The sequence below is a fragment of the Neoarius graeffei genome, chromosome 16 (assembly GCF_027579695.1).
Source record: "Neoarius graeffei isolate fNeoGra1 chromosome 16, fNeoGra1.pri, whole genome shotgun sequence".
In the NCBI taxonomy this organism is placed as follows: domain Eukaryota; kingdom Metazoa; phylum Chordata; class Actinopteri; order Siluriformes; family Ariidae; genus Neoarius; species Neoarius graeffei.
Genome location: NC_083584.1, coordinates 22371296 through 22398641, shown reverse-complemented (window position 1 = coordinate 22398641; position 27346 = coordinate 22371296). Strand labels below are relative to the sequence as shown.

Sequence of the window (27346 nt, the reverse complement as noted above, 5' to 3'; positions counted from 1 at the left end):
TCTCGTTTGCGCTCCCTGACTTTTTGCTTGCAGTTTTGGCACAAACTTCCCGTGTGGGTGGGCTGTCCAGGAATGCATTCCCATTGGCTAACTTGTGTTTGACTGACCGCTCCGCTCAGCCATTCCCTACTCGGATTCTGGCGGACTGTTTGACGAGTGACCGATCCATTGACGGTAAACAAGGATGGAGTGGACTTCAGTGGCGACTGATATTGAATTAATTCAACAAAGTGTAAATTCAATATCATAGTCGCCACTGAAGTCCACTCGATCCTTGTTTACCGTCAATGGATCGGTCACTCGTCAAACAGTCCGCCAGAATCCGAGTAGGGAATGGCTGAGCGGAGCTGTCAGTCAAACACAAGTTAGCCAATGGGAATGCATTCCTGGACAGCCCGCCCACACGGGAAGTTTGTGCCAAAACTGCAAGCAAAAAGTCAGGGAGCGCAAACGAGAAAGCTGGAATCGCAACCAAAATAAATTACGTCAAACAAAACTGAGAAAGACGCGGAACAAAAATAAACGGTTCTGAAGAGTAATAGACTGATATTTTGCACAATTACACGAATAATTTGTTTGCCAGTCTAAAAAAAAAATGGACTTTTTTTGTATTTTGATTTGTCGTTTTTGTTTGATATTTCAAAAGTATTGTATGAACATTTTGGCACAAAATTGATTCCATAGACGTTTCGATACCCTGTGGAGTAAATCGAACTCATTATGAAACTCATTTAATCTCTCTTTATCACACCTTTGCTTTTTATGATTTGACTACACTTGGTTTTCCATGCTCGCTCGCCTCAAGCGAATTCCAACGTGTTGATGTAATGGCCTGGAAATGAGAGTTGTGAAAGTGCGGTCTCCGTCATCTACCTGAAGCCCAGGTGAAGAGTCCAGACATGAGCTGAAGCTCTGTTTAGTCACATTCTTGAGTCATACATGCAGTCTGCTTCGATGATGAGTGCTGTGTCAGACACAAGGTGTGTGTGTGTCCCCAGACACAGACATAGCGAGTATTCCGGTTTCCTCTCTTCTCTTCGCACATGGCGATGTGTTTGCGTTTCCACATCAGTCCCGAGTGGCCTGCGCCCTTGAGGTTTCTGCTTAGAGGTGGGAGATCAGCTATAACAAAGATGTTTCAATCTTTATTTTATATCAGGTTGATTTTTGTAAGTTTTTCTTGTGAGTTCTGTGTGTTTTTATATATGAAAGTGTTTCTTGACTGTGTTCTGGTTGTTCTGAACAGCAGTGTAACTGGGCTGATCAGTGTGTGTGTAAGAATGTTAAATAAAAATTGCAATCAAATATCGGGGGAAGCCATGGCCTCATGGTTAGAGAAGCAGCTTTGGGAGCAAAAGGTCACCGGTTCAAGTCCCTAAACCAGCAGGAATGGCTGAAGTGCCCTTGAGCAAGGTACCTATCCCCCCAGGCTGCTCTGGATCTGTTGTACGTCACTCCGGATAAGAGCGTCTGCTAAATGCCATTAATGTAAAATATGAATTAAGTGAAAGGTTACTTTTAATGCCAACGGGAGAGCACGTTAGCATGACTTTTTTTTTTTTTCCAATTTCTCACAAACCACAGCACTCTGTTTTTATCACAGTATGTATTGTTTCATATTTTTGACTATTTATTTACCTACAGTACTGTTTTTTTTTCTTCCCACTGACCTGTGTAGTGCACAAGCGTTTATATGGGTTTACAGCGGTCTCAAAAGTAGCCGGTCACCAGCAGCAAATCGCCGGCTATGGCTTGTTATGCCGCCGGGTATTGTCAGTCGAGTCACAAAATTTAATATTAAATATTTCTGACGGCAAAAAAAAGTTGTGAACGTAAATTACATCCACTATGTCATGTATGTCCGTTGCCGCGTCAGCTTTGTTTACAACCTCGACATGAGTGCTGCCATTACTGCCCTGTGTTGCCAGATTGGGCGGTTTTAAGTGCATTTTGGCGGGTTTTGAACATATTTTGGGCTGTAAAACGTCAGCAGTATCTGGCAACATATTTTTTTTTTTACTTAATACAAGAAATTAATGGATGCCAACGTTTTTGCCAAAATGGTATTTTATTTTCCATTGTTTAGGCAGCTTCAGCATCATACTGTGAGATTCTGTTCAAATTGTTTTTTTCTTCTATGAAGCCTGAGCCATTTATTTTATTAGTTTATAATTATTGTTTAATTTAGTCTTCAGGAGAGACTGCCTGCACACAGTACTAGTATTAATAGTTTTTTTTCTTACATGAAAGCTGAGGCATTTATATTATATTTGAAGGTAACTTCATGTTGTGCTGTGAGGTTCTCTGCACTTTAACTTTTGAACCAACAGGTGCATTTGGATAAGTAAAGCCTATTTTTCTGCATTTTTGTAGTCCTGGTAATCTTTTATATTGGTAAAGTTGTTTATAGGACCATTTCTCAGTGTCTTTGTTTTTTTAATCAATAGTTTTTCAGTAATAACTTAATATTTAACATGTCACTCAATTTTAAACCCCCCCCAATGGGCTGCCCCCATAGTCTCCAAAATTTCTGTGGGAAACACTGGCGTGCGTAACAACGCTAATCAAGCTTAAGCTAGACGACCCGCCTCAAATACCTGTCCCGGGTAAATGTTATCCCAATTTTAGATGACCTGTTCCAAACCATCCTGCCCCATGAAAAATTCGTACTTGCATCTCTCTCTCTCATATATATATATATATATATATATATATATATATATCCCTGCACGCTTTGTGTGCATTATGTCATTTTGTCATTATGTCACAGACATTTTACCATTTTGCACCCTGCTGTAAATTATTTGTACCCTGCTATTCTCCCAAACTTTGAAGCCCCTGGGTTTAACATGGAAACAAGAAGCCGGAGACATTTATCTGAAATTTTGAGATTTTTTTTTTGTTTTCTTCCCTCATGCTGATTCTCTGTGCTGTCATATCACACTGCAGAGGTGTGTGTGTGTGTGTGTGTGTGTGTGTGTGTGTGTGTTTTGTTCCATACCAGAGGAAGCGCATCTAATTTGTGCTCTAATAACACTAGAAGATAAACAGGGTGTATGGGGTGTGTGTTTGTGTGTATGATGATTGGTGTGGCTTTGCTGCCTCATGGGAGAGCATTCCAGCACTTCTCAAGGAATGACATCAGATCAGAGTCTTCCGATGTACAACACACTGTACAGTTCACGACCTGATATGAGTACAATCAGTGTTTCACTCCACCCTGGTTTTAAACTGTGTTTCTCACAAAGCAGTTTTTAAGGTTTCATTTTTTTATTCATGGAACGATTAAACTCTGCTTTATAAAGTCCCACACAAGCTTGTGGCATGTGTAATTCCAGGCCATCCATGTCGAGAAAATTAGCAGTACTGAGATGCGTTTTGTTTTTGTCTTGCCACTAAACCGTAATGCAGTAAACAGTGTTTTAGCGCTATGAGAGAACTGTTGTGGAGTGTCCACGTTTCGTCTCGTTGAACTGATGTATTTTAATTGAAGTACCACCTACTGTACTCAGCTCTTGGTCCAAGCCTCGATCATCTGCTGCTTGGACTACTGCAACTTTCTCCTTGCTGGTCTTTCAGCTTCTGCCATCAGACGCCTGCAGCTCATCCAGGACGCTGCAGCTCGCTTGGTCTACAACCTCCCTCGCTTGCCGACCTGCACTGGCTACTTATTGCAGCTCGCATCAAATTTAAGACATTGGTGCTAGCTTACCAGGCTATCAAAGGGTTAGGGCCAGCGTACCTGCAGAGTCTGATCCACCCCTTCATGCCAGCTAGATACAGTGGTGCTTGAAATTTTGTGAACCTTTTAGAATGTTCTATATTTCTGCATAAATATGACCTAAAACATCATCAGATTTTCACACAAGTCCTAAAAGTAGATAAAGAGAACCCAGTTAAGCAAACGAGACAAAAATATTATACTCGGTCATTTATTTATTGAGGAAAATGATCCAATATTACATATCTGTGAGTGGCAAAAGTATGTGAACCTCTAGGATTAGCAGTTAATTTGACGGTGACATTAGAGTCAGGGGTTTTCAATCAGTGGGATGACAATCAGGTGTGAGTGGGCACCCTGTTTTATTTAAAGAACAGGGATCTATCAAAGTCTGATCTTTACAACACGTTTGTGGAAGTGTATCACGGCATGAACAAAGGAGATTTCTGAGGACCTCAGAAAAAGCGTTGCTGATGCTCATGAAGCTGGAACAGGTTACAAAACCATCTCTAAACCTCCACCAATCCACAGTCAGACAGATTGTGTACAAATGGAGGAAATTCAAGACCATTGTTACCCTCCCCAGGAGTGGTCGACCAACAAAGATCACTCCAAGAGCAAGGCGTGTAATAGTCGGCGAGGTCACAAAGGACCCCAGGGTAACTTCTAAGCAACTGAAGGCCTCTCTCACATTGGCTAATGTTCATGAGTCCACCATCAGGAGAACACTGAACAACAATGGTGTGCATGGCAGGGTTGCAAGGAGAAAGCCACTGCTCTCCAAAAAGAACATTGCTGCTTGTTTGCTAAAGATCACGTGGTCAAGCCAGAAGGCTGTTGGAAAAATGTTTTGTGGATGGATGAGACCAAAATAGAACTTTTTGGTTTAAATGAGAAGCGTTATGTTTGGAGAAAGGAAAACACTGCATTCCAGCATAAGAACCTTATCCCATCTGTGAAACATGGTGGTGGTAGTATCATGGTTTGGGCCTGTTTTGCTGCATCTGGGCCAGGACGGCTTGCCATCATTGATGGAACAATGAATTCTGAATTATACCAGCGAATTCTAAAGGAAAATGTCAGGACATCTGTCCATGACCTGAATCTCCAGAGAAGGTGGGTCATGCAGCAAGACAACGACCCTAAGCACACAAGTCGCTCTCCTAAAGAATGGTTAAAGAAGAATAAAGTTAATGTTTTGGAATGGCCAAGTCAAAGTCCTGACCTTAATCCAATGGAAATGTTGTGGAAGGACCTGAAGCGAGCAGTTCATGTGAGGAAACCCACCGACATCCCAGAGTTGAAGCTGTTCTGTACGGTGGAATGGGCTAAAATTCCTCCAAGCTGGTGTGCAGGACTGATCAACAGTTACCGCAAACGTTTAGTTGCAGTTATTGCTGCACAAAGGGGTCACACCAGACACTGAAAGCAAAGGTTCACATACTTTTGCCACTCACAGATATATAATATTGGATCATTTTTCTCAATAAATAAATGACCAAGTATAATATTTTTGTTCATCTGGGTTCTCTTTATCTACTTTTAGGACTTGTGTGAAAATCTGATAATGTTTTAGATCATATTTATGCAGAAATATAGAAAATTCTAAAGGGTTCGCAAACTTTCAAACACCACTGTACCTACGCTCCATTACTACTGGTCGCCTGGCCCCTCCTCCTCTCCACTTCTGCCTAGAACGCTCAAGACTACTGTCTGTCCTGGTCTCCCATTGATGGAATGATCTTCCCATTGAGGTCAGACCTGCTGACTCCCTGACCACCTCCAAGCACAGACTGAAGCCTCACTTCTTCAAGCTGCACCTCTCTCCTGCCCACTGTGTAACTGTATTTTGGCCTCGACCAACCCAGGCTGTGTACGGTCTAGCCTGGGGTTAGCTGTTTTGAGTTCTCTATTTAGTTATACTTTATACGGTTGGTTTGTTTCCTTGGCTGTTTGAGTATTGGTATTTCAACAGAATATTATACTAAGTATTGCTGTCACTTGTTTAGTTGGCACTAGAACTTTCTTGTGTAAATGTTCAGCACTTCATGTGCCTGACTTTTGCACTCGCTGTACGTCAAAGTGTTAAAAGTACTTCATTACTGATGTAGCACTTGTACTTCAGTATATTTCAATCTCACGCATGCAGGTTATTCTGCCCATATACATCAAGGAAAGATCTGAGTTAGAGCCCTGCACTCCCGCGGGAGTCCCGCGGGACCCGATGCAAAGCAGTGCAGCGCGGGACAAATTTTGAAAGCTCTTTGCGGGCGCGGGCGGGAGGGGGAGTGCACAATGCGGGAGCGGGCGGGAGAGGTGATGAGCTGCAGTCCTGCTAGCTAAAAACGTGTTTAAAATAAAATTTATAAATTATTAATTTATGTCTGTCATATATAATTTGTGCTGGATATTTTATTTGGCATTAATAAAAACATTTTAAGATGCTTAAATTTGCGGATGTGGTCTAATCTCGCGTACGTTTCCGATTCCTTTCCGCTCTTCCATGTTTGAGCTCTCCGATCATGGCAGAAGAGCAGAGCTCCTCTAGTGAAGCTCACAGTGCTTCAGAAGTAAGTGCTGCTTTATGCCTTGAAATTAGTGCCTTTATATAACTAAAATAAAACAAAGAGCACTGTAAGCTTAATCACTGTTTGCTAGCTGTTATAGGAAATATTTCACAAGAACCAGCAGTGGATGGACGATCTAAACCTTTTCCTTAAAATCCATATAATCGGACTTTTCCTGCCAACGCTACATTTATTTTCGCGTCATCTACAGTACACGAATGTCTAGTTGATGAAGCTGCTCGTGGAGACTGGAGGCTTTGCTTTCAGCTGTTTATCCTTATTTATCCTGCTCAGGGGTTGTGTTATGGATCTTGCCTTCAAAATCGTATTGGAGGATTATTTTTCTGCTTAATAAGCTGGACTCAAATATGTTCGACAGTAACCAAGTGGGCAGGGTTTAGGAAATGGAAAGTGGTCCATCGTAAGGCAAGATCTTAAATCCTGATTAGTCTGAAATAATGATGTGATTAATAAGTAGAGAAATAGCCTTGTGGTACTAACTGTGTCTGTGTGTGGTGTTTGTTTGTTTTTTTCCTTTCCTGAACAGAATATGACCGACACCTAGCATACAGTAAAGGCATGGCGACGGCGTACCTGGAGCCCAGCCTGAGCCACGGCGTGGGCGGAGGGGTCAAGTCTCGGCTCAGCGGGGGAACAGAGCGTTCTGCCCCTGCCCCTGACCGCATCCTCAAGGTCATCCACTATTTTGAGAGCAAAAGCGAGCACAACGAGCACAGCACATGGTGCAGCAACATCCGCCATGGAGATGCCACTGATGTCCGGGTAAGAGAGAACACAAAGTGCCTTTCACACGGGGAGGAAGAATCAAAATGAACAGGCTTTTAGACAGACTCGCACTGCCTCAGTCTGACTCTGCATTCACAAAGGCAGCAAGACACTCGACAGGCGCAAGCATTTTTAACAAGTTAATTATGTGTTTTTTATTATTTTTATATTCATAGCCATGAGTCAGTTTTTCAATCAGCTGGTGAGACTTACTCTTCTGTTACAGCCTTAAAGTGTTCTATAGATAGTTTTCACTGACGTCACGGCATTCCGTGGAACGCCCCCCAGCTGCCATCTTGGAGGGCAAACAAAACGGACCATCGCCACTACCGGCTATGTTATCTCGGACGAATTTATGAAGTTGTATAGTCAGTTTTCTAAAATAAAGATCAATGTCGGCAAAATCAAGCAAACAGAAGTATATAGATACATTAGACGACATCTCACGACAACGGTATGCAGCCAAACTGGCCTTGATTGGGGGAATTGAACCCTACGAAGTGGACAAAGATGCATTTTCAAGTGACTATGCAGGGCTGCCAAAGCCTGAAACTGCCAAAGCCTGCTCCAAAGCCTGAAACTGACTTCATCAAACTTTAAAGGCTGTCTGATATATACAACTTTATATATTCACAGCGCGCCTTTTGGCGGATGCCGCCTGAATCGCGCAGATCCGTTTTTTTTGGGGGGGGGGGGGGGGGGGATTGGGAGTGTCTGATTGTAATTTCAAAGTAAATTCTGTATTAAAATTACTAAATAAGCAAATCCGTTACAGTCCATGAAACAGGAAGTATAAGGATGAGAAAAAAACAGTTTAAATCGGGAAGCTGCGCACATTTGCGCAGTCCTGCACACCGCTCGGGTTGCGCAAATGTGCGCAGCTTCCCGATTTAAACTGTTTTTTTCTTATCCTTATACTTCCTGTTTCATGGACTGTAACGGATTTGCTTATTTAGTAATTTTAATACAGAATACAGAATTTACTTTGAAATTACAATCAGACACTCCCAACGCCCCCCCCTAAAAAAAAAAAATCGGATCTGCGCGATTCAGGCGGCATCCGCCAAAAGGCGCGCTGTTTGCATCCCAAACACAAATCAAATCATACAGAATAGACCTAAAATGTTTTTCAAAAATGACCCTTGCGTGAGTGAAGTGACAAGTGTCAAATAGAAACGTGACAAACGAGCGATATTAAGTGTACATTACAATGTAAACTCAGCGGTTCCAGTTAGGCATTCTCCAGAGATTGTTCACATGATGTTTTGGTTTCCAAAAACAAACTTAAACACAATTGATTGTTTATTTAAACAACTTACCACTTATAAAATGATCGGAGCAGACTTTGCTGTGTTTGGAAGGCTGATAATCCTTGCGGTTGATTCTCGCAAGCCATAGATTTCTCCTTTGTATGCTGAGTTTGTTTGCTCACCTTCGTGCTCCCGTACAGTGGGAATTCCATAAAAGCTCCGCTTGACTTCATCATCTGACCTATTACGACAGCCGTGAATACGACAGGTGTGCACCATTGCTAGCTTTAAATAGTAGTAATGTAACTATAAATGAATGTAACTCGCGGGCTACAATGTGTGCTCAGTGACCCGTACGGTAAGCTAGCCCTCCAAGATGGCCACCACCAGGGAATCCCCGACTCTGTGACGTCATGGGAAAACTATCTATTGACCAGTGGTGGTTAAACACCCCCCCCCCCCCCCCCCCCAAAAGTCAAAAATGGACAGCTGTGATTGCAAAGAGCAGACGTCTTTTTCGGTACATTTTGACACTAGTGCTGTATCTCGAGTCATATTCTTCCATGTAGTACACTATGTATTTGTGCACTTACTGGAAATGATGATCGTAACATTTGACTTCGATTGTTAGATCACCGACTTAAATAAATAAATAAAATCTGCCAGCTGTTTTTTCCCCCCCCTTTCCCCTACACTGCTGCATAATAATAATTTCAATTTATATAGCGCCTTTCTCAAAACCCAAGGTTGCTTTACAATTATAGGGGGAAAAAAAGTCCACCAAATAAAGGTCAGGATGTCATTCCAGTGGTGTAGCAGCCACAGTCCCACCAAAAGGCGCACGGAAACAAGTCCCACACCGCCAGCACCGGGCAACGTCACTCGGAACGCCGCGCCATGGATCCACAAAGCGAGCACAGACGCACCGCCACACAGAGTGCTGGAATGTCCCAAACCGCCTGCACAGCTGCCGTGACGCCACCGAGCAACAATCGCTCGGAACATCACGCCAAGCACTAAAGCACTGCTGCACAGAGCGCTGGGCAACCACGATGTTAAATAATAATAATAAAATAATAAGTTAAATTTATATAGCACCTTTCAAGAAACCCAAGGACGCTTTACAATAGTAGACAAAGAAAGAAAAAAAATAAATAAAAAATATAAAAGAAAAAAATTAATGAAAAGTAAAAAGTCCACCAAGTAGGGGTCAGGATGTAGTTCCCGTGGTGTAGCAGCCACAGTCCCACCAAAAGGCGCATGAAAACCAGTCCCACATCTCCAGCACCGCCGCCGCGACGCCGTCAGCAACATCGCTCAGAACATCACGCCATGGATCCACAAAGCGAGCAGAGAAGCTCCAACACGCAAAGCGCTGGTGTGTCCCAAACCGCCTGCACAGCCGCCGCGACACCACCGAACATCGCTCGGAACATCACGCCAAGCGTTAAAGCGCAGAGCGCTGGACAACCACGATGTAAAAAGAGCAACGAGCTCACTGCAGTCCATAGCGAGGAGCACAGGCATCATCCACAGCGAACCAAGGCCTGGAGGGAACCGACGCCCAAAACTGGGTCCGGAGCTACAACACAACCGGCGGACAAAACACTCAAACTACACAAACACAAAAGAGAAAATGAAATAAAATTAAATTAAAAAGCTCCGGAAAATAAAAAGGAATGTGTTTTTAATTTTCCTCGCTTGTGTGCATAGACATTTCCCACGACATGGAAATTCGTGTCGATGACATACTCTGTTCAAACTGGCTGACAATAGGTTAGTGGTCCCTCTACGTCCGCTATGTAGCCAAGATGGCGGCCATTGAGGGTGAGAAGTGTGGAGTGTTGCACACTCCTGCTGTGTCCGAAATCCCTCTCATTCACGATTCCCTACTCACTGTATAGGGAATTCTATATAGAGGACTATATAGTGAGCTCAATGATGAAATGAAAAAAACGCTTTCGGACACTACTCCGCCACGCCGTTATTTACGTCATTACTGTCGTGCAATTAAAGCGTGCCAGATCAGTCGGCTGGTGGGTTTTTCAAAATGATAAATACATGCATGTATTTTTGTAATAAATCCATATTATACTGAGCGCATTTCCCACATTAATCAATACAAGGTACTTTGTTTCTGCTGCACTTTTCAGTTCTTTTAAATCAAGGCTGAATGCTTTTCTTCTTTGCCGCTGCCTTTTATTAAATCAAATTTGAGGCTTTTGATTAATTCCTCACTTTTATTCTTGTATTTTATGTCTTCTTCTATTTTAGATTATTTTCTGCTCTTACTGTTTTTAATTGTATTGTTTATAATGTGTTTCTTCCTCCGTCCATTCACCCCAACACACTACTCCCCCCCCCCCCCCCCCAAGCGAGACCGCAATGCATGATGGGATATATTGCTTGGTTAGTGACCATCAGTTGTACACGACTTTTCAGGATGCATTGTGGGCTACTTTGAGTTAGCCTGGCTAACGCGACTTCAAAGCTCTGCGAGCATTTGGTCTGGCCAAGATATTAAGCCCAACCGTTTCCCAGAGCCCGTGGTTGACCCGCCTCCCTGAAATGCCTCAGTTTGCTACTGGTCGAAGCCAGAAAAGGCTGTGACGAAGCTTAAACCAATCACATCACTCTTTCCTCTGACGTATGCGACGCGACGGGGCTAACTGGTAGATTAAACTCTTACCGAAGCCGGTCAGGAGCAAGGCGAAAACGTCCTTCCTTTCAATAAATACCTCCAGGGCTGCTCTTTGCTCCGTTTTCAATGAGAACTTCCCGTTGAATGCTTTCAATACAGCATCTATGCGTAATAGATGCGGAAGCGTGAATGAAGCGCTTCCGGCATAGATTCTGTAAACAATCTATGGCTTCCGGTCGCAGTTCTACTACGTCAGTGCCTTGAACACGCCTCTACCCAGGGCCGTTGGAGATGCTCAAAGTTGATTGGTTCCCGATTTTTCGGGAGCTTGGAAGAGCTGTAGATAGCTTGCCTGGCCAGACTAAGTTCGCAACAGGCCCTCGTGTTGCGTCACGCTTAGGATGGGCGGGCCCAGGCTAACTTTGAGTGCACTATATAGGGTGTAATAATTCTCATTATACATTCAGACAGCATTACAAAATGGCGAGCTCGCTTTATAGTCCACTATATAGTGAGTAGTGAGTGATTTTCGGACACGGTCAATATTTTGACCGTTTTGAAAGCATTATCCAGGTTCTCTTTGCAGTACGTATTGCCATCCTCGTCAGTACGGATGCACTCAAAATAGCAAGTGTCAGTACAGATGTACGCAAATTGAGACACACGGAAGATTTTCCTTCAGAATTTTGTTTTCAGCAGGGAGACAATTGATTTAGGTTCATATGGGTGTTTTTACTTATGTTCTGTAGCTAAATATGTACAGTGCCAGTCAAAAGTTTGTACATATTCATAGGTTTTTCTGTATTTTGACTATTTTCTACATTGCAGAACGATACTGAAGACATCAAAACTATGAAATAAAATACGGAACATATATGGAATTATGTGGTCAACAAAAAAAAAAAAGCAAAAAATGTTTCATATTTTAGATTCTATGGGCGGCACGGCGGTGTAGTGGTTAGAGCTGTCGCCTCACAGCAAGAAGGTCCTGGGTTCGAGCCCAGCGGCCGGCGAGGGCCTTTCTGTGTGGAGTTTGCATGTTCTCCTCGTGTCCGCGTGGGTTTCCTCCGGGTGCTCCGGTTTCCCCCACAGTCCAAAGACATGCAGGTTAGGTTAACTGGTGACTCTAAATTGACCGTAGGTGTGAATGTGAGTGTGAATGGTTGTCTGTGTCTATGTGTCAGCCCTGTGATGACCTGGCGACTTGTCCAGGGTGTAAGGGGGATTATGTCGTGGCGATGTCCGTCCGTCCGTCCGTCTGTCTGTCTGTCCCGGGAAGGCTACTCACCTTCTGAAATCAACTCCTCTCAGAGTTTTTGGAGGAATTTCATGAAACTTGACAAGATTCTTTGTTATATGTCAGTAATGCGCATATTGCAACTGCGTTCAATTCAGTCACGTTTTACCAGAGTTATAGCTCTTGATTACCAAACTTGTACTTTGACAATTTCATGAGGGTGTATTAAGCACTTATAGCATAGGTATAGTGTGGCAGCGGGGGCGTGATCAAGCATCGGTCTGTGACAGGAGGGCGGAGTCAGGGAAGGTAAGTGGCAGAATCACTACACCTGTCGTTAATTAATGTGTTTGTGTGTCTTCCCAGTGACCGCGCCCTATTTAAGGAGAGAGAGCGAGAGAAGAGGGAGCTCTCTCCACAACCAGACGGCTGATGTGTGTGCGTGTCTGAGTGTGTGAGAGTGTTTATAAAAGCTGAAAAGCTGAAAAAAAGAGTTTTGTGAACTCAGTTCTGGCCTGCCGTCCTTCTGTGCTCCACTCCCCTACATGAACTGTCACAGTGGTGCCGAAACCCGGGACCGAGCACAGAAGGACGGCAGGCCAGAACTGAGTTCACAAAACTCTTTCATTCAGCTTTTCAGCTTTTATAAACACTCTCACACACTCAGACACGCACACACATCGGCCGTCTGGTTGTGGAGAGAGCTCCCTCTTCTCTCGCTCTCTCTCCTTAAACAGGGCGCGGTCACTGGGAAGACACACAAACACATTAATTAACGACAGGTGTAGTGATTCTGCCACTTACCTTCCCTGACTCCGCCCTCCTGTCACAGACCGATGCTTGAGCACGCCCCCGCTGCCACATATAGTTACCAGCAGGGGATATTGTGCTCTCAGAGCACTCTTTTTTTTTTTTTTTTTTTTTAATCCAAGAGGGGGGAAAAGAAATGGGTTCCATTCGTCTGTCCGGTCACATTTTCGTTTCTGGGCCATATCTTTAAAACTACTGAAGATACCTTCATGAAACATTGTCTACATATCAAGCAACGTGTGAACTAGTGCCTTCTGCTATGTTTATTTTATTTATTTTATTTTTTTTAAAAGAAGCATTTTTCAAATTTTTACATAAAAAATAGATTTTGACTTAGTTTCTAAGAGCAATGTTCGTTTCCGGAGCATATATCCAAAACTGTTCATGATACGGATTTGAAACTTGGTGTACATGGGGTTTTTTGGGTTTTTTTTTTTTTAATTGATTTATTCGGCATAAACATGTAAAAACTTTACATAAATAAATATATAAAATATTGACATAATCATACCAGGATAACACAATAAAGGGCACAGCGCTTGTTTCCATTGTGGTCCTTGGGTCAAGTGACTAGCATGTAACAAGTGACTAAAAATGAAAATAGAATATTATACAAATTGTTAAAATAAATTAAACAAAATAAAGAGTATAAAATCAAAATGACTAGTAATATACATAAGGCCTGTGTTCCTGGTTAATAAGTTCACTGAATAAAAACTGTTTGACTAGCAACTTGAAGAGAGACCTGCTTTGTGTACATTGAATATGAGATGGAAGCTCATTGCAGACTAAAGTACCGGTATAAAAAAAAGAGGTGTTACCAAAAGATTTGACATGAGGAACATGGAGAGAAGAGGTGTTGGATCTTGTACCAGTGCCATGAATATTAAGGGTAAGGGACTGAGAAAGATAAGAAGGGGCGTTTCCATTGACAATTTTATGTACTAAATTTAATTTAAGTTGTTTAATACGAAGTTCCACCGGCAACATCCTAACCAGGCAAAATTCATCAGCTCCAACATGGCTCCTTGACGGTGCATTCAAAAGGTATCTAATGATTTTGTTCTGAGAAATCTGTAACCGAGACCTGTGTTTCTTGGTTAATCCAGAATACCATGATGCACTGGCATAGTCATAGTGACTTTGGATTAAAGCTGACACAGGCAGCTTTTTAGTTTCAAGGTTGACATTTTTAGTCTGTCTATACAGAAACTTTAGGCCAAGTTTACATTAGACCGTATCTGTCTCGTTTTCTTCGCGGATGCACTGTCCGTTTACATTAAACCGCCTGGAAACGCCGGGAAACAGGAATCCGCCAGCGTCCACATATTCAATCCAGATTGTGTCTGGTCCGGTGCTGTGTAAACATTGAGATACGCGGATACGCTGTGCTGAGCTCTAGCTGGCATCATCATTGGACAACGTCACTGTGACATCCACCTTCCTGATTCGCTGGCGTTGGTCATGTGACGCGACTGCTGAAAAACGGCGCGGACTTCCGCCTTGTATCACCTTTCATTAAAGAGTATAAAAGTATGAAAATACTACAAATACTGATGCAAATACTGCCCATTGTGTAGTTATGATTGTCTTTAGGCTTGCCATCCTTCCACTTGCAAGTAGTAAGTGATATGCGTTGGGATCACACACACAGCGGCTCAGTCCCGAATCACTGCTCGTGCACTTCACTCGCGCGCTCTGTGAGCTACGCAGGGCCGGAGTGCGCACCCTCCAGAGGGCACTCGCTGTTCAGGGCGGAGTGATTTGGAGCGCAGGATGCCTGCGGAGCCGAGCGTATCCGTGTATTGGTGTTGCTGTGTGCACACTAATCGTTTTAAAAACGTTAATCTGATGATCCGCTGATACGGTCTAATGTAAACCCCACCTTAGTTTAGCATTGGATTTCTTAACTATTTTATCCACAATGCATTCCCCATCCAGGGATTGGTCCAATTCGACCCCCAAATACTTAACACTGGATTGACATGTCAGAGTACTGCCAGCACATTGCACCTGAATGGAACTAATTTTGTTGAGTTTTCTCTTAGATCCGAAGAGAATTGACTCCGTTTTGCCAAGATGTAAGGAGAGCTTATTGTCAATCAGCCATTCCCTGATTGACTCTAACTCCCTTGATAATCTATGTCGCATTTCCTCCGGATTGCTGCCTGGTACAATTATTGCCGGGTCATCTGCATAAAGCAGAAGTTTACATTTAACAGCTGAGGAAATGTCATTGACATAGATGAGAAAAAGTAAAGGGCCTAATATTGAAATATGTTAACGAGGTGATGTAGACGTGCCTTTTCGTACTAAGAAATTTAAATTTTTCATGTTTCCATGGAAACAATTTCAGACTCGGTCTCTCAGGTTAGTCTTAGGGGTGGGTTTTGTTTCCGGAGCAGAACTTGAAAACTATGAGTGGTATGGTCTTGAAAGTTGGTATATGTGTTGATTAAGTAATGTATATGTGCTAAGAAATGTGAGAAATTAAAATTTTTAGCTCACCAAAGGTCCGGTGGGTTTATGCCATGGGCTGCTGAGGTCAGTGTAAAGAGGTAGGGTTGGTTTCCTGCAGCAGAACTTGAAAAATGTGACAATATCTTGAAACTTGGTATATAGGGCGGGGGATATAGATGACGGTCTTCTTGTTTTGTTTTTTTGTCCAAGTTGTATCACTGGCTGCACTAGTAGCGCTATTGGCGCCCACCATTTTGGATTTGTGTTCACCCAATTCAGATCGCGTGATCTCAAGTCCGAGGAGGTCTACTGAGGGAAAAATACAGAAGAGAACTGGAGTCGGTGGAACAGAGCCACATTGGACATGAATAATGTAATCAAGAAGATCAACTCCTCATTGTGCACGTTCCCATTTCCCATCAACTCAGTCTGCCTCCATCTAAACTGTTTCATCGACTTGTGTTCCACACCGATGCCGTTTTAGTGTTCTCAAGGTTCAACGTTTGTTCATTACAAGCTGAGGTGACATATGTGCATGTATGGAGGCACTCTGTGCCTCTCCAGGTTAATGAATGTAGCAGAACCCTTTTGAAGCTCTAATCTCTTGAGCCTCTGTCCCAGAAAGTCTTACTTCCCTCCCTATATCCTGGGATCAGAAGTATTGGGTTCGTTCGCCTCTCGGTTTCCTGGCTCTGTGAACGCAAATCAAGTCTGTTTTGGAGCAGATGCTCAATTGATCAGCAGGCTTCCCTTCCGCCAGACAGATTAACATCTTGTTCCTCTTCCTGTGACCGTCCCTGATGGATTCTCACATGTCTCGTATTCATCGGAACTTTAATCAGCTCCTGTAATCGCACACTGCCACGTCCGCACAGCGTGGATGCAACGTGTGGGGTTTTATCGCCCTTTAAGATCTGCATATTTCACAGTTATATAAGCCTTTAAGTAAACTTGGTAGTCTGGCGGCTTTGCTGTAGGTAATCATCCGACTGGATTTATGCAGGAAAGGGAGTTGATTAGATAAACGGGAGTAATCTGGCTCCTGGAGTCATGCTCGGCTGAAAGAACTCTGCTCAGGTTGTCTCCGAATCTATATGCTTATTTGCAGGTTGCCAAAGCTAACAAATTCATAGCGTGGTGGTTGTTATTGGTCTGATTCAGTCTTGATTAGGTCATGGATGTGTGGGTATGTGAGTGTGTGTGATATATGATGGCTTTAGCTGTAGCCTCATGGATTACACTTTTACAGTCTGACTTTTGCATCTGACTGGTTTCTACATCACTCTTGGTCAAAACGCCACATGGATACGAATCCCTAACGTTTTTCCCCCAGCTGTAGGAGTACATCGTCCCTGGAAAGCCTCATGGGACAAACTGTCATTTCAAATATATACAATTTAAGGTGCAAATATACTTCACTTTCTCCAAGTGTATGTGTGCACACAGCTGCTATGCAAGCAGCATTGTTCACATACTCGATTGCGTATTTTATTAGCTCATCCAGCCGACAGGCGATGAGCTTCTGCCATCATGTGTCGTCTGTCATCCGTCCATCGTCGTCGCCCACATTTCACAAAAATTGCTTCTTCTTCTCTCAGTTCTTCACCAGGGTGTCACTAGGCCTTTTTTACTGGGGCACGTGCCCCAGTAAAAATCAGCTGTGCCCCAGTAAGAAAATGTTGAAAGATTTTCGTAACAAGCTAATTTCTTTGGCAGATCGTTTATCTACTGTAAGTTGTAGGACAGAGTGTGTTTCAAACTTCTATCGCCTTTTCTTGTAACTAATTTTCTGATTGGTCTGGGAGATTCTCACTTAGGGCTGTGCGATATGGGGAAAAAATGAATATCCCGATACATTTTCTCCGTTTCACGATATACGATATATATCTCGATATATTGAAATCTCCTCTAAAGGACCCCATGAAATCTAACTTTTACTCTTTACTGTTTTCACTACAATCCCTGCAGATTAAATAACATTCTTGGTTAACTTTACAGGTGGTTTTCAACAAGACATTTTAAATTTTCATGTTAGTGATTAATCACAATTGAGTTGAAATAAGACTATTTTTATTCAACAAAGATGTGGCACAAACTGCAAAAACAATCTTGAAAATTGCAACAAAGGGGCAAAACAATACAGAGCTGCTCAGAGCTCAAATCAATAAAGTGCAGCTCAACACTGAGAGAGACATTTAGCCTAAATAAGAAAAGTGCTCATTCATTAAATTATTTAAAAAAATAGATCTCCAAGCTATTAACCTGACTACTGAGAACCACTGGAACATTCACAATAGAGAGAGAGATTGAAGGAGAGAAGAGAGAGATCTGCAAAACATCATTTTTCTCTTTGCACACTTTTGAACTGAATGTTTTCTGGCTCTGCCTCTCAGATGTGTATAATTCCGGCTGCTGCCTTTCGTGATGATGTTTTTTTTTGCACACTTTACAAACTGGCATTTGCTGTTCCACGTCCTCCTCGCGATATCCAAAAAAAATGCCAGATGACTGACCCCTTACTAGTTCTTTTAGGAACCAATTCGTCCGCTTCCATTTTTAATTTGTCGCTGAAATTGACAGAGTTTACACGGTAGCCTATGCAACACCAGCGATTGCACGAACTGAGTCAGCGCTGTAAGCCGGAACCAGGAAATCTTCCCGCCGGCAGTGTTGCCAGATACTGCTGACGTTTTCCAGCCCAAAATATGTTCAAAACCCGCCAAAACGCACTTAAAACCGCCCAATCTGGCAACACAGCTGAAACTAGAAAATCTTCCCGGAAGTTCCTTTCAGCACCGAGATGTCGCCCAGGATTGGTTGGCGAGTGCGTGACGTTATTGTTTTCTTTACCCTTAGGCAGCCTCTCACATTACTGCCTGAGGGACAGGGAGAAAACCACCGGGAAATGTTTTAAACAAACACGAAACGAACGCAAGTCGGAAGATGACCATAAAATACTCGATAGTCACGATATAATAATTTTATGTATCGCACACAGAATTTTCGGCGATATATCGAGTATATTCGATATATCGCACAGCCCTATTCTCACTGTAAACATAGCGTGCGTGCGGCGTGCCATGAGTCCATTTAGCCTACTGGAGAGATGAGTCTACTCTTTGGATGAGTCCGAGAACGGGCTCTGGATGAGTTAAGGTAGCGCGAAGTTTTTGCAACAAAACTAAGCAAACCATATTCTAACAAACCCATTAAACTACATCGAATTAAACGATATTGAATTACTTTTCCAAATGGATATCAGACAGTTCTTCTCACGAAGCAGAGACAGGGGCAGGGAAACAGTGGCAGATGAGGAGGAGGGTGAGAGAGGTAAGATTAAGGTTGTAGGCTATGTGCTAGTCAGTCATAACTAACCAGCTAAGTTCGTGAATCGTGAGAGTTGAGGTGACGCGTTTAGCATCAGCATGCATTAAAAGCCCAAATGCCAACAATAATTTTTTGGGGACTGGGATGTGTTTTCCGTCTCGTTGACCTATTCCTCGCATAACTTCATCCACGAGAGCATGAGAATTATCCACTTTGCATAGGTTGGGGACAGGAACGTTAAGGTGCATTGTGCGGGGGGGGCAGTGCCCCAGTAAAGCTTAATTCCTAGTGACGCCCCTGTTCTTCACCGATTTTTATTCTTTTTGGCAGGAAGGGGAGTCTGCCTGGGGTGCATATAGCTTCTATCCAAATTTGCATAATTGCAATTAATAATGAAGATATGGGGTAATTAAGCCCTAACAAGCAGTTTCCACACACATCGCTGCTTCTTCCTCAGTTCTTCACCTATTTTGATTCTTTCTGGCATGAAGGTAGGGGGACCTAGGGTGTCTATCACTTGTACCCAGATTTGCTTAATTACAATTATTAATGAAGTTATGGACTAATTAAGCCTTAAAGCAGATACACAGAACCTTTATTTTTAAATAAATTTCTGAGTGGACAGTATCTCCATCCTTGACTCTTGTATGCGGCATAAATTTGAATTAAAAATATATATATTTTTGAGAGTTAAAATCGACCACAAACTTGGCGTTCAAGCTGCCCCGCTGAGCCAGCCAGCCCTGAGTGTGTGATGTCACTGCGATAACCGGTTTTAAGTCCAAGGCCTTTGACACCTATAGACCAAAGTCATATTAATAAAAATTTATGGTGAAAGTAAGAAATAGCATTACCGACTTGCTCAACTAAGACTGATTTGACTTCACTGATTGTGGGTTGACTCTCATTAAAACAGAATGGGTGCTATAACTTATGCAACATACATGTACATGCATGCATTTTCACTGATAAAACGTAAAAGGCTAATTAAATAATCAGATGAACTGAGACAATCACATTCTGAAGCAAATTAAATAATCTTATACCGGTAACTTAAACACACAACACAAGTTACATGGATTAATCTAAATGCAGGTAAACGACGAGTGGTGGTGTTTTTTGTTGTTGTTTTTTTTATCCAAATGAGAGTCGGAGCTTACCTGTCTGTGTTCTTGCTTCTTCTGGCTGACTGTTTTGAAACAATCTGACGTTCAGTTCTCCGTTCATTCACTTCTTCCACGTAAGGGCGAGATGGGAGCGATATCCAGTTTAGAAATCAGACGGCTGCTCCACTCATTCTCTATTTTCTCCATACTGAGTAGTCCGCCATTACTGCTCGGCTCAGGCAATTACTAAAACCCGGGACAGAACAGGACGTCACCGGTTTTAGCAACAACCACGGGGAGGTCACTGTTTGACTGATAGGTCCCGTCCCATTCCATCCCGGGTTTTAGCAACAACCCTCGGCTCACTCCGGGAGGACTGGTGCAACTGAACTTTGCTTTTAAAATAAAATAAAATAAAATAAATACTTTCCTTTTCTTGTAGTTTTCTTGTCCTTTAATTGTTGGTCCTGCACCCTCTTTCAATACGGGCTTATAGCCAACGCTCCTCAACAGATCAGAGGTTTCGTACGAGTCCTCAGTAAAATGTGCAGAGCAGAGGAGAGACCACTTCATAGGCGCCCAATGTGTCCGTGAACTTCTCGCAAAACACGTCCAAATCTTTGCGGTTTGAACATTCTTGGGCCATGAATGCAACGTAAATCCACCTTCTGTCGTGTTGCTGGCGGGTGCAGCAACACATCTACGTGGCATGGTGATAAATTAGCTCAAAATGGAGGATCGGAGTTGCAGGCAGCTCTGTGTTTTAGTATAGCGGAAATGGCGATGAGACCGATAGACTTCCTGCTGTGACGTCACAGATGTCAAGGTCATTCACTCAGACCGCTACCTATATGAATCACTTTAATTGTAAAAATTACTATATTAGATTTATTGTTAACGCTTAAAACTATTCCTGTGTCATTCTAGAGGTCTCAAGGCATTTATAAACGAAAAGTGAGGCCATGGTTCTGCGTATATGGGTCCGTCTCAGAAACTGGTCTCTCATTTGGGACATTATGGGCAAAAAATTAATTTTCTAATTTTACTTTTTTTTTTTGCATTTACCTAACACTCAATGTTTCTTTTGTCATCTTTAATAAGAGTAAAGATGGTATCTTACTTTATCTGGCCTCCACTGTGGAAAATGTTTTTGATTACAACTCACATGCTTTTGTAAAATTGATTTCCATATAAAATAACTCCATCATGAAGAATTAAAGCCCCTCCTTCACAGACGAGTGAAAATATTGAATAAATTTCCTCTTTTTGATTGCTTGGGTTAAAAATGCCAAGTTATGATGACTGAATTGATTATTCACTTAAATATGAATAATATGATACATTTTGGGTATTTGATACGGCGAAATAGGACACAATCAAGAACACAGCGGAAAGATGAGAATAACGGCAATGGTAAAAGAACAGCGACTGTACCGGCTGAAAGTCGCGCGGGTCTCTGCTACGGCGCGCGAGCAACGGGACATCGCTACCGCACCGGACGGAGCACGAGGTGGGGGCGGGGCACAATGACTGGCTGTAGATTCTATCAAAAGTTCGATCTAAATTGACTATGGTTGCAAAATATTGGCCAAAAATACGCAAACACTACGAAATATGAAAGCAAGATAAAAAAAGAAACATTCTATTGCCTTATACAGCAAGACTAAAACAAAATAAAACTGTCAAAACTCACCTTTTCAGTGATAACGTCCGAACAGATCACCCGCGTAACAGAAAGACCGCAAATGGAAGCACGGTCAACTTCTAACTGTTGGAGTGGAAAATTCCATTCTACACATGCAAATTGTTAATGTGTGTCCTTCCCCGCACACAAATAACACGCTACGGTAAAAAATAGACCACAACTCATTTTATAGCTCAGAAATTCATACAAGACCAGCTACCATCGTAACATATTCTGTAAGAAACATATTCTATACCTAACTTTCAGCTTTCGTTTTAAAAACCAAAATCGCAGATTTATAGCTAAATGTTTATATGGCGTAGTGATTTTAAGTTACTACTTTTGGTGAGGTAGTGACCTTGACCCTGAGGCTTTCCGTTTAGATCAAAACACACGATCGTATTGGTTTTGGGTATGCGGAAAATGGAGTTACAACGGTGATCAAATATTTTGCATGATGTTTATTACGGTTATGATTATTCTGTGAGCGCACCAATCCTTAGGTGTATAAAGTTACAACTTTAAAATACAATTAGTGATAACTGTAGACTTTTCAGTGGACTACAACCTTTTTAAGGGAATGTGATGTAGTCAGCCATTTATCATGTCCCAGATCAGGCCGCCATTTTTCCACAAATTTGCAGAATTTTTGCCAAATTCTGAATAGAGTATTCACATCAAAGATTTAGTTTTATCTGTATCATTTCTTTCATCATTTTATTTCAAATTAAAACCAACATCACCATTCAAAACCGTATAGTTTATTGACTGTGAGTATATTTAGTAGGCTACCCCCACAGTACCCAGTTTCTGAGACAGACCCATATGCTTTAATGAGCAGTTCAACAAAAATCACTTCTTCTCGGTCAATTCCTCGCCGTTTTGGATTCTTTCTGGCAAATAGGTAGGTATTCTTAGGGTGTGTATAGCTTCTATATGTATAGCTTGAATATAGTGTATGTAGCTTGCAACATTTATTGCGCAAGGTGGCTCATTTTAGATCGTTCCTTCTGGACTAGACGGGGCTGGAGTGAGCTACGCCATCATTGACGGTCTCGTTTAAATCTGGAGGATTAAGAGCGGCTTCCGCTAGATGGCACATCAGAGCCAAAACATCTCCGTCCATCTCGTTTCCAAGTTAACCTGTCATATTTAGCGATTTCATGCACAGCGATGTCCGACACACTGATTGGCTCGGTTTCTCTTTAGAACCTGGACTTGTTGTCGACGTGATTGTTGTAATGATCTATATCGCAAATCAAAAACCCTCACTGTACATTAAAAATATTCACTAGAAAATAAAATATCGAGAAAATCCCGAGGACTTGTACGCAAAACAGACCATTCAGTAGGTTGAAGAGAATTTTAGAATTCAAACAGTAATTGTAATCAGAAAACCATTCGTGTTGGTACTCAATAACGGTCTAGAATAGTACATAATTACTTGATTTGAGAGACAACGCTGCTTTGTTTAATCAACGTCGGAGAAGGTATCACATGGTAGTCTGGCTAACGCGACTTCAAAGCTCTGCGAGCATTTGGTCTGGCAAAGATATTAAGCCCAACCGTTTCCCAAAGTGCGTGGTTGACCCGCCTCCCTGAAATGCCTCAGTTTGCTACTGGTCGAAGCCAGAAAAGGCTGTGACGAAGCTTAAACCAATCACATCACTCTTTCCTCTGACGTATGTGATGCGACAGGGCTAACTGGTAGATTAAACTCTTACCGAAGCCGGTCGGGAGCAAGGCGAAAACGTCCTTCCTTTCAATAAATACCTCCAGGGCTGCTCTTTGCTCCGTTTTCAATGAGAACTTCCCGTTGAATGCTTTCAATACAGCATCTACTGCTGTGTCAAAGGCTTGCCGCTGCTCCATGTTCGTAATGTTTCTAGTGAATGAAGCGCTTCCGGCATAGATTCTGTAAACAATCTATGGCTTCCGGTCGCAGTTCTACTACGTCAGTGCCTTGAACACGCCTCTACCCAGGGCCGTTGGAGATGCTCAAAGTTGATTGGCTCCCGATTTTTCAGGAGCTTGGAAGAGCTGTAGATAGCTTGTCTTGCCAGACTAAGTTCGCAACAGGCCCTCGTGTTGCGTCACGCTTAGGATGGGCGGGCCCAGGCTAGTCACATGGTGCTATACTGCCTACCTCAGAAATGAAGTGCCAGACAACCCCAGGATATGTGCCCCAGCCATCGAGCATGCTTGTAGTTAACCAGAAGTACGAGTCAGCCTTTAGTCATGGGCATTTTTTTTTTTTTTTGAATTTTGGTATATCATGCTTGGTTCAGTTTGCTGAAATACTTTTGCCGGTTCTGCATCTGAGCCACGGTTGATGGTTGACAGTAATAGGCTTTGATTTTAAATACATCTCACAGCACATAAAAAGATGTGTGATTTAAATGGATCTCTATGAGCTTTGCACTTCACTCAGGCTTTCAACTATTGAAAAACAGACCGAGTGTAAAAATCCGAGGTCGTCAGACAGAGTCTCGTTTTGACAGCCATGAAAGCGCAGATTAAAATGAAAGCCTCTGTGAGACAGGCATGAGGTTTATGACTTCAGAAATCATTTTGGTGTAAATTTACCCTCTGGCAATGCAGAATGTGTTCTGTACAACTGATGAATTTGTTGCATAATGGCGAGCTGTAGTTAAAGTATACAGTATAATATAACGGTGTATGATTTATCATTACTTGATTTAGTTATGGGCGGCACGGTGGTGTAGTGGTTAGCGCTGTCGCCTCACAGCAAGAAGGTCCTGGGTTCGAGCCCCGGGGCTGGCGAGGGCCTTTCTGTGCGGAGTTTGCATGTTCTCCCCGTGTCCGCGTGGGTTTCCTCCGGGTGCTCCGGTTTCCCCCACAGTCCAAAGACATGCAGGTTAGGTTAACTGGTGACTCTAAATTGACCGTAGGTGTGAATGTGAGTGTGAATGGTTGTCTGCGACTTGTCCAGGGTGTACCCCGCCTTTCGCCCATAGTCAGCTGGGATGGGCTCCAGCTTGCCTGCGACCCTGTAGAAGGATAAAGCGGCTAGAGATAATGAGATGAGATGATTTAGTTATTAACAACAGGATTGTACATGCCCAGCTCTGTTTGACAGTTTCTTTGGTACAAAATGCACACCACCACAATCTCGCCAAGGCATCGCAAACTGCAGTGCGAGTTGCTGTGTTGCCTGCAGCATGTAATGGGACTTTAATGTTTTGAAGGCTAATTGTTTTTATTCCTAATTAAGCAATACTGCAAATTATCACACATTATTGTTTTATTCATGTGTTCAGTGGGAATAGGCCATTTGCAGGAATTGGTCACGTGTCAGTTTTCCCCCATAGCAACAAGCCCGTGGTGGCCAAGCTAACTTGACACTCCTTGACAATCAATGGCGATGTGAAGCAATCCATTTCTATAATAGCTGTTTTTACCTTTTCTACTGTCTTGTTTGACTTGAATTTTTGTGTGTACTTGGAAAAAGTTTGTGGTTTTAACTTCTGTCGTAAGTTAAAGCAAATCATTGGCTGTAAAAGAGAGTTGTGGGCTTTTTTTTTTAATCTGCTTCTTATCGGCTAAAAACACATCTACAGATATATCTGTATTTATTTTCAAGAATCTTCACACATTAAGCGAATGCTAAAGGTAGAAAAGGGGAAATTATAAGTTATCAGTAGGGCTGTAACGATACACCCAACTCACAATTCGATTCGTATCGCGATTTTTGACCCACGATTCGATACGCCCACAATTTTTTTTAAATGTTTTTTTAAAGTAGTAAATTTGACTTATTAACATTTACTTACTTACATTAACTATTTAATAACAAATAATTCAGACCACTGCAGAGAATGAGTAATATGTATGCAAAAATGAACAAATGTATATCCAAAGATTGTTTTATTTCTCAAAATAATACTGTTGAGCCGGAAGCTCTGTTTTTTTCGGTTCTGAAAAAGTCATTTTTCCAAATCGTGTAAATCCGTTAAGATTTTTTTTTGGGGGGGTGGCTCTCTCACTGTCTCACTCTCATAGGGCCAATGATTTTCTGTGATCGCGGAAAACAGATGGAAATTACGGAATTTTTATGGTGAAACATTGCTCACGTGTCAAAATGTAACTGCCGCAGAAGGCTTCCGCCCAAGCAGACATGCCTTCAGTGTTGCCAGATATTGCTAACGTTTTCCACCCCAAAATATGTTCAAAACCAGCCAGAAAGCACCTAAACCTGCCCAATCTGGCAACACTGCATGCCTTTCCGGTCAAGTGATTGTGATTGGCTTGTGGCACACCTAGCCAGCCAATGAGCTGCTTGTTTACAGATTCGCTCCCCACGTCGCAACCAGAATGGCGACCGCTTAAAAGAAATGAATGCTCTGCCAGTGGCGAGTGTGGACGTTGCGTGACTCGCAGAAGATTGTCGCAGGTCGGCGAAAAAACGACTTACTAATAGATATTAAAAAAAAAAGTAATTTAAGTAAGTTTAAAATGTAATTTAAATAAAAAGTAAAGTATTCATAAATTGAAGTTTGGAAGCGCCTCTGTTTTTGGGCTGAGGAGAAGTTTGAAAGGGTGTACCGCGATTCTGCCTTCTTGTATCGCGATACGGATCGTGGCTCTGCGTATCTCGATTTCGATACGCATATCGTTACAGCCCTAGTTATCAGCATACCTGAGAAATCCGCCATTTCGCACATGAATTCCTTTAGGCGGCGACCAACTTGAGTCCAAAAAACTCTCTTTTACGGCCAATGATTCGCTTTAACTTACGACAGAAGTTAAAACCGCAAACTTTTTCCAAGTACACATGAAAATTCGGGTCAAACAAGACAGTAGAAAAGGTAAAAACAGCTATTATAGAAATTGATTGCTTTGCATCGCCAGTCAGACTCTTATGGTCCTTTTCCACTACCCTTTTTCAGCTCACTTCAGCCCAACACGGCTCGCGTTTCGACTACCTCAGAGCAGCACGACTCAGCTCGCTTCAGCCCTACTCAGCACCCAAAACTCGCACGGTTTTGGAGTAGGGCTGAAGCGAGCCAAACCGAGCCGAGTGGGGCTAGGGGCGTGAGGAGACACTCCCCTGTGCACTGATTGGTGAGGAGGAGTGTCCTCACATGCCCACATGCCCCGCGAGCACGCTGGGATCTGTAAACACCGTAAACCCGGAAGAAGAAGAATTACGAATTACAAGAATTTCTGAAGCCTTATGCGCCTCGCCTCATCTATACGCTCTTGCCAGTATCTGTTGGCGTTGTCGGTGACAACAAGCCACAGCACCAAGACCAGCAACACTAACGACTCCATGTCCTCCATGTTTGTTTACTATTCGGGTCGTGAGACTACCGCTTAAAAGGTCACTGATGTCACTGTTTGCGCCGCCTAACGACATCATGTGACGTCCACCCACTTTCGCTAACTCGACCCAATGTGTCCACCCACTTCCAGCCAGCACGGTTCAGCGCGGTTGTAGTCGAAATGCAACTCCAACAGCCCCACTCAGCTCGACTCAGCCCAACTCAGCACGGCACGGCTCAGCCCAACTCGGCCGCGTTGGTAGTGGAAAAGCGGCATTAGGGTTGTCAAGGAATGTCAGGTTGGCTTGTCCACCATGGGCTTGTTGCTATGGGGAAAATTGACACGTGACCAATTCCTGCAAATGGCCTGCTGCATGCATGCTGCTCTCAAGTGCAGAAATGGTCATGATGATGGAATGCTTATCCCCATGCTGATGAGTGTCCAGAATTGTAGTTTAATCAGAGAAAGGCA

The 27346-nt window shown here is 42.8% G+C and overlaps 1 protein-coding gene across 7 annotated transcripts in view; it reads left to right on the top strand.

Annotated features, from left to right (window-relative positions):
* Window positions 1-27346, top strand: part of ptk2aa (protein tyrosine kinase 2aa) — a 336131-nt gene that overhangs the window by 154258 nt on the left and 154527 nt on the right. For 6 of the 7 annotated variants that reach the window (XM_060942653.1, XM_060942652.1, XM_060942651.1 and 3 more), the window contains one exon: window positions 6836-7071. In XM_060942653.1, the coding sequence (XP_060798636.1) occupies window positions 6868-7071 (204 nt within the window). In that variant the 5' untranslated portion in view covers window positions 6836-6867. Of the gene's footprint in view, window positions 1-1021; window positions 1111-6835; window positions 7072-27346 lie in introns of those variants that run through there. The other variant, XM_060942649.1, reaches the window with a different exon arrangement.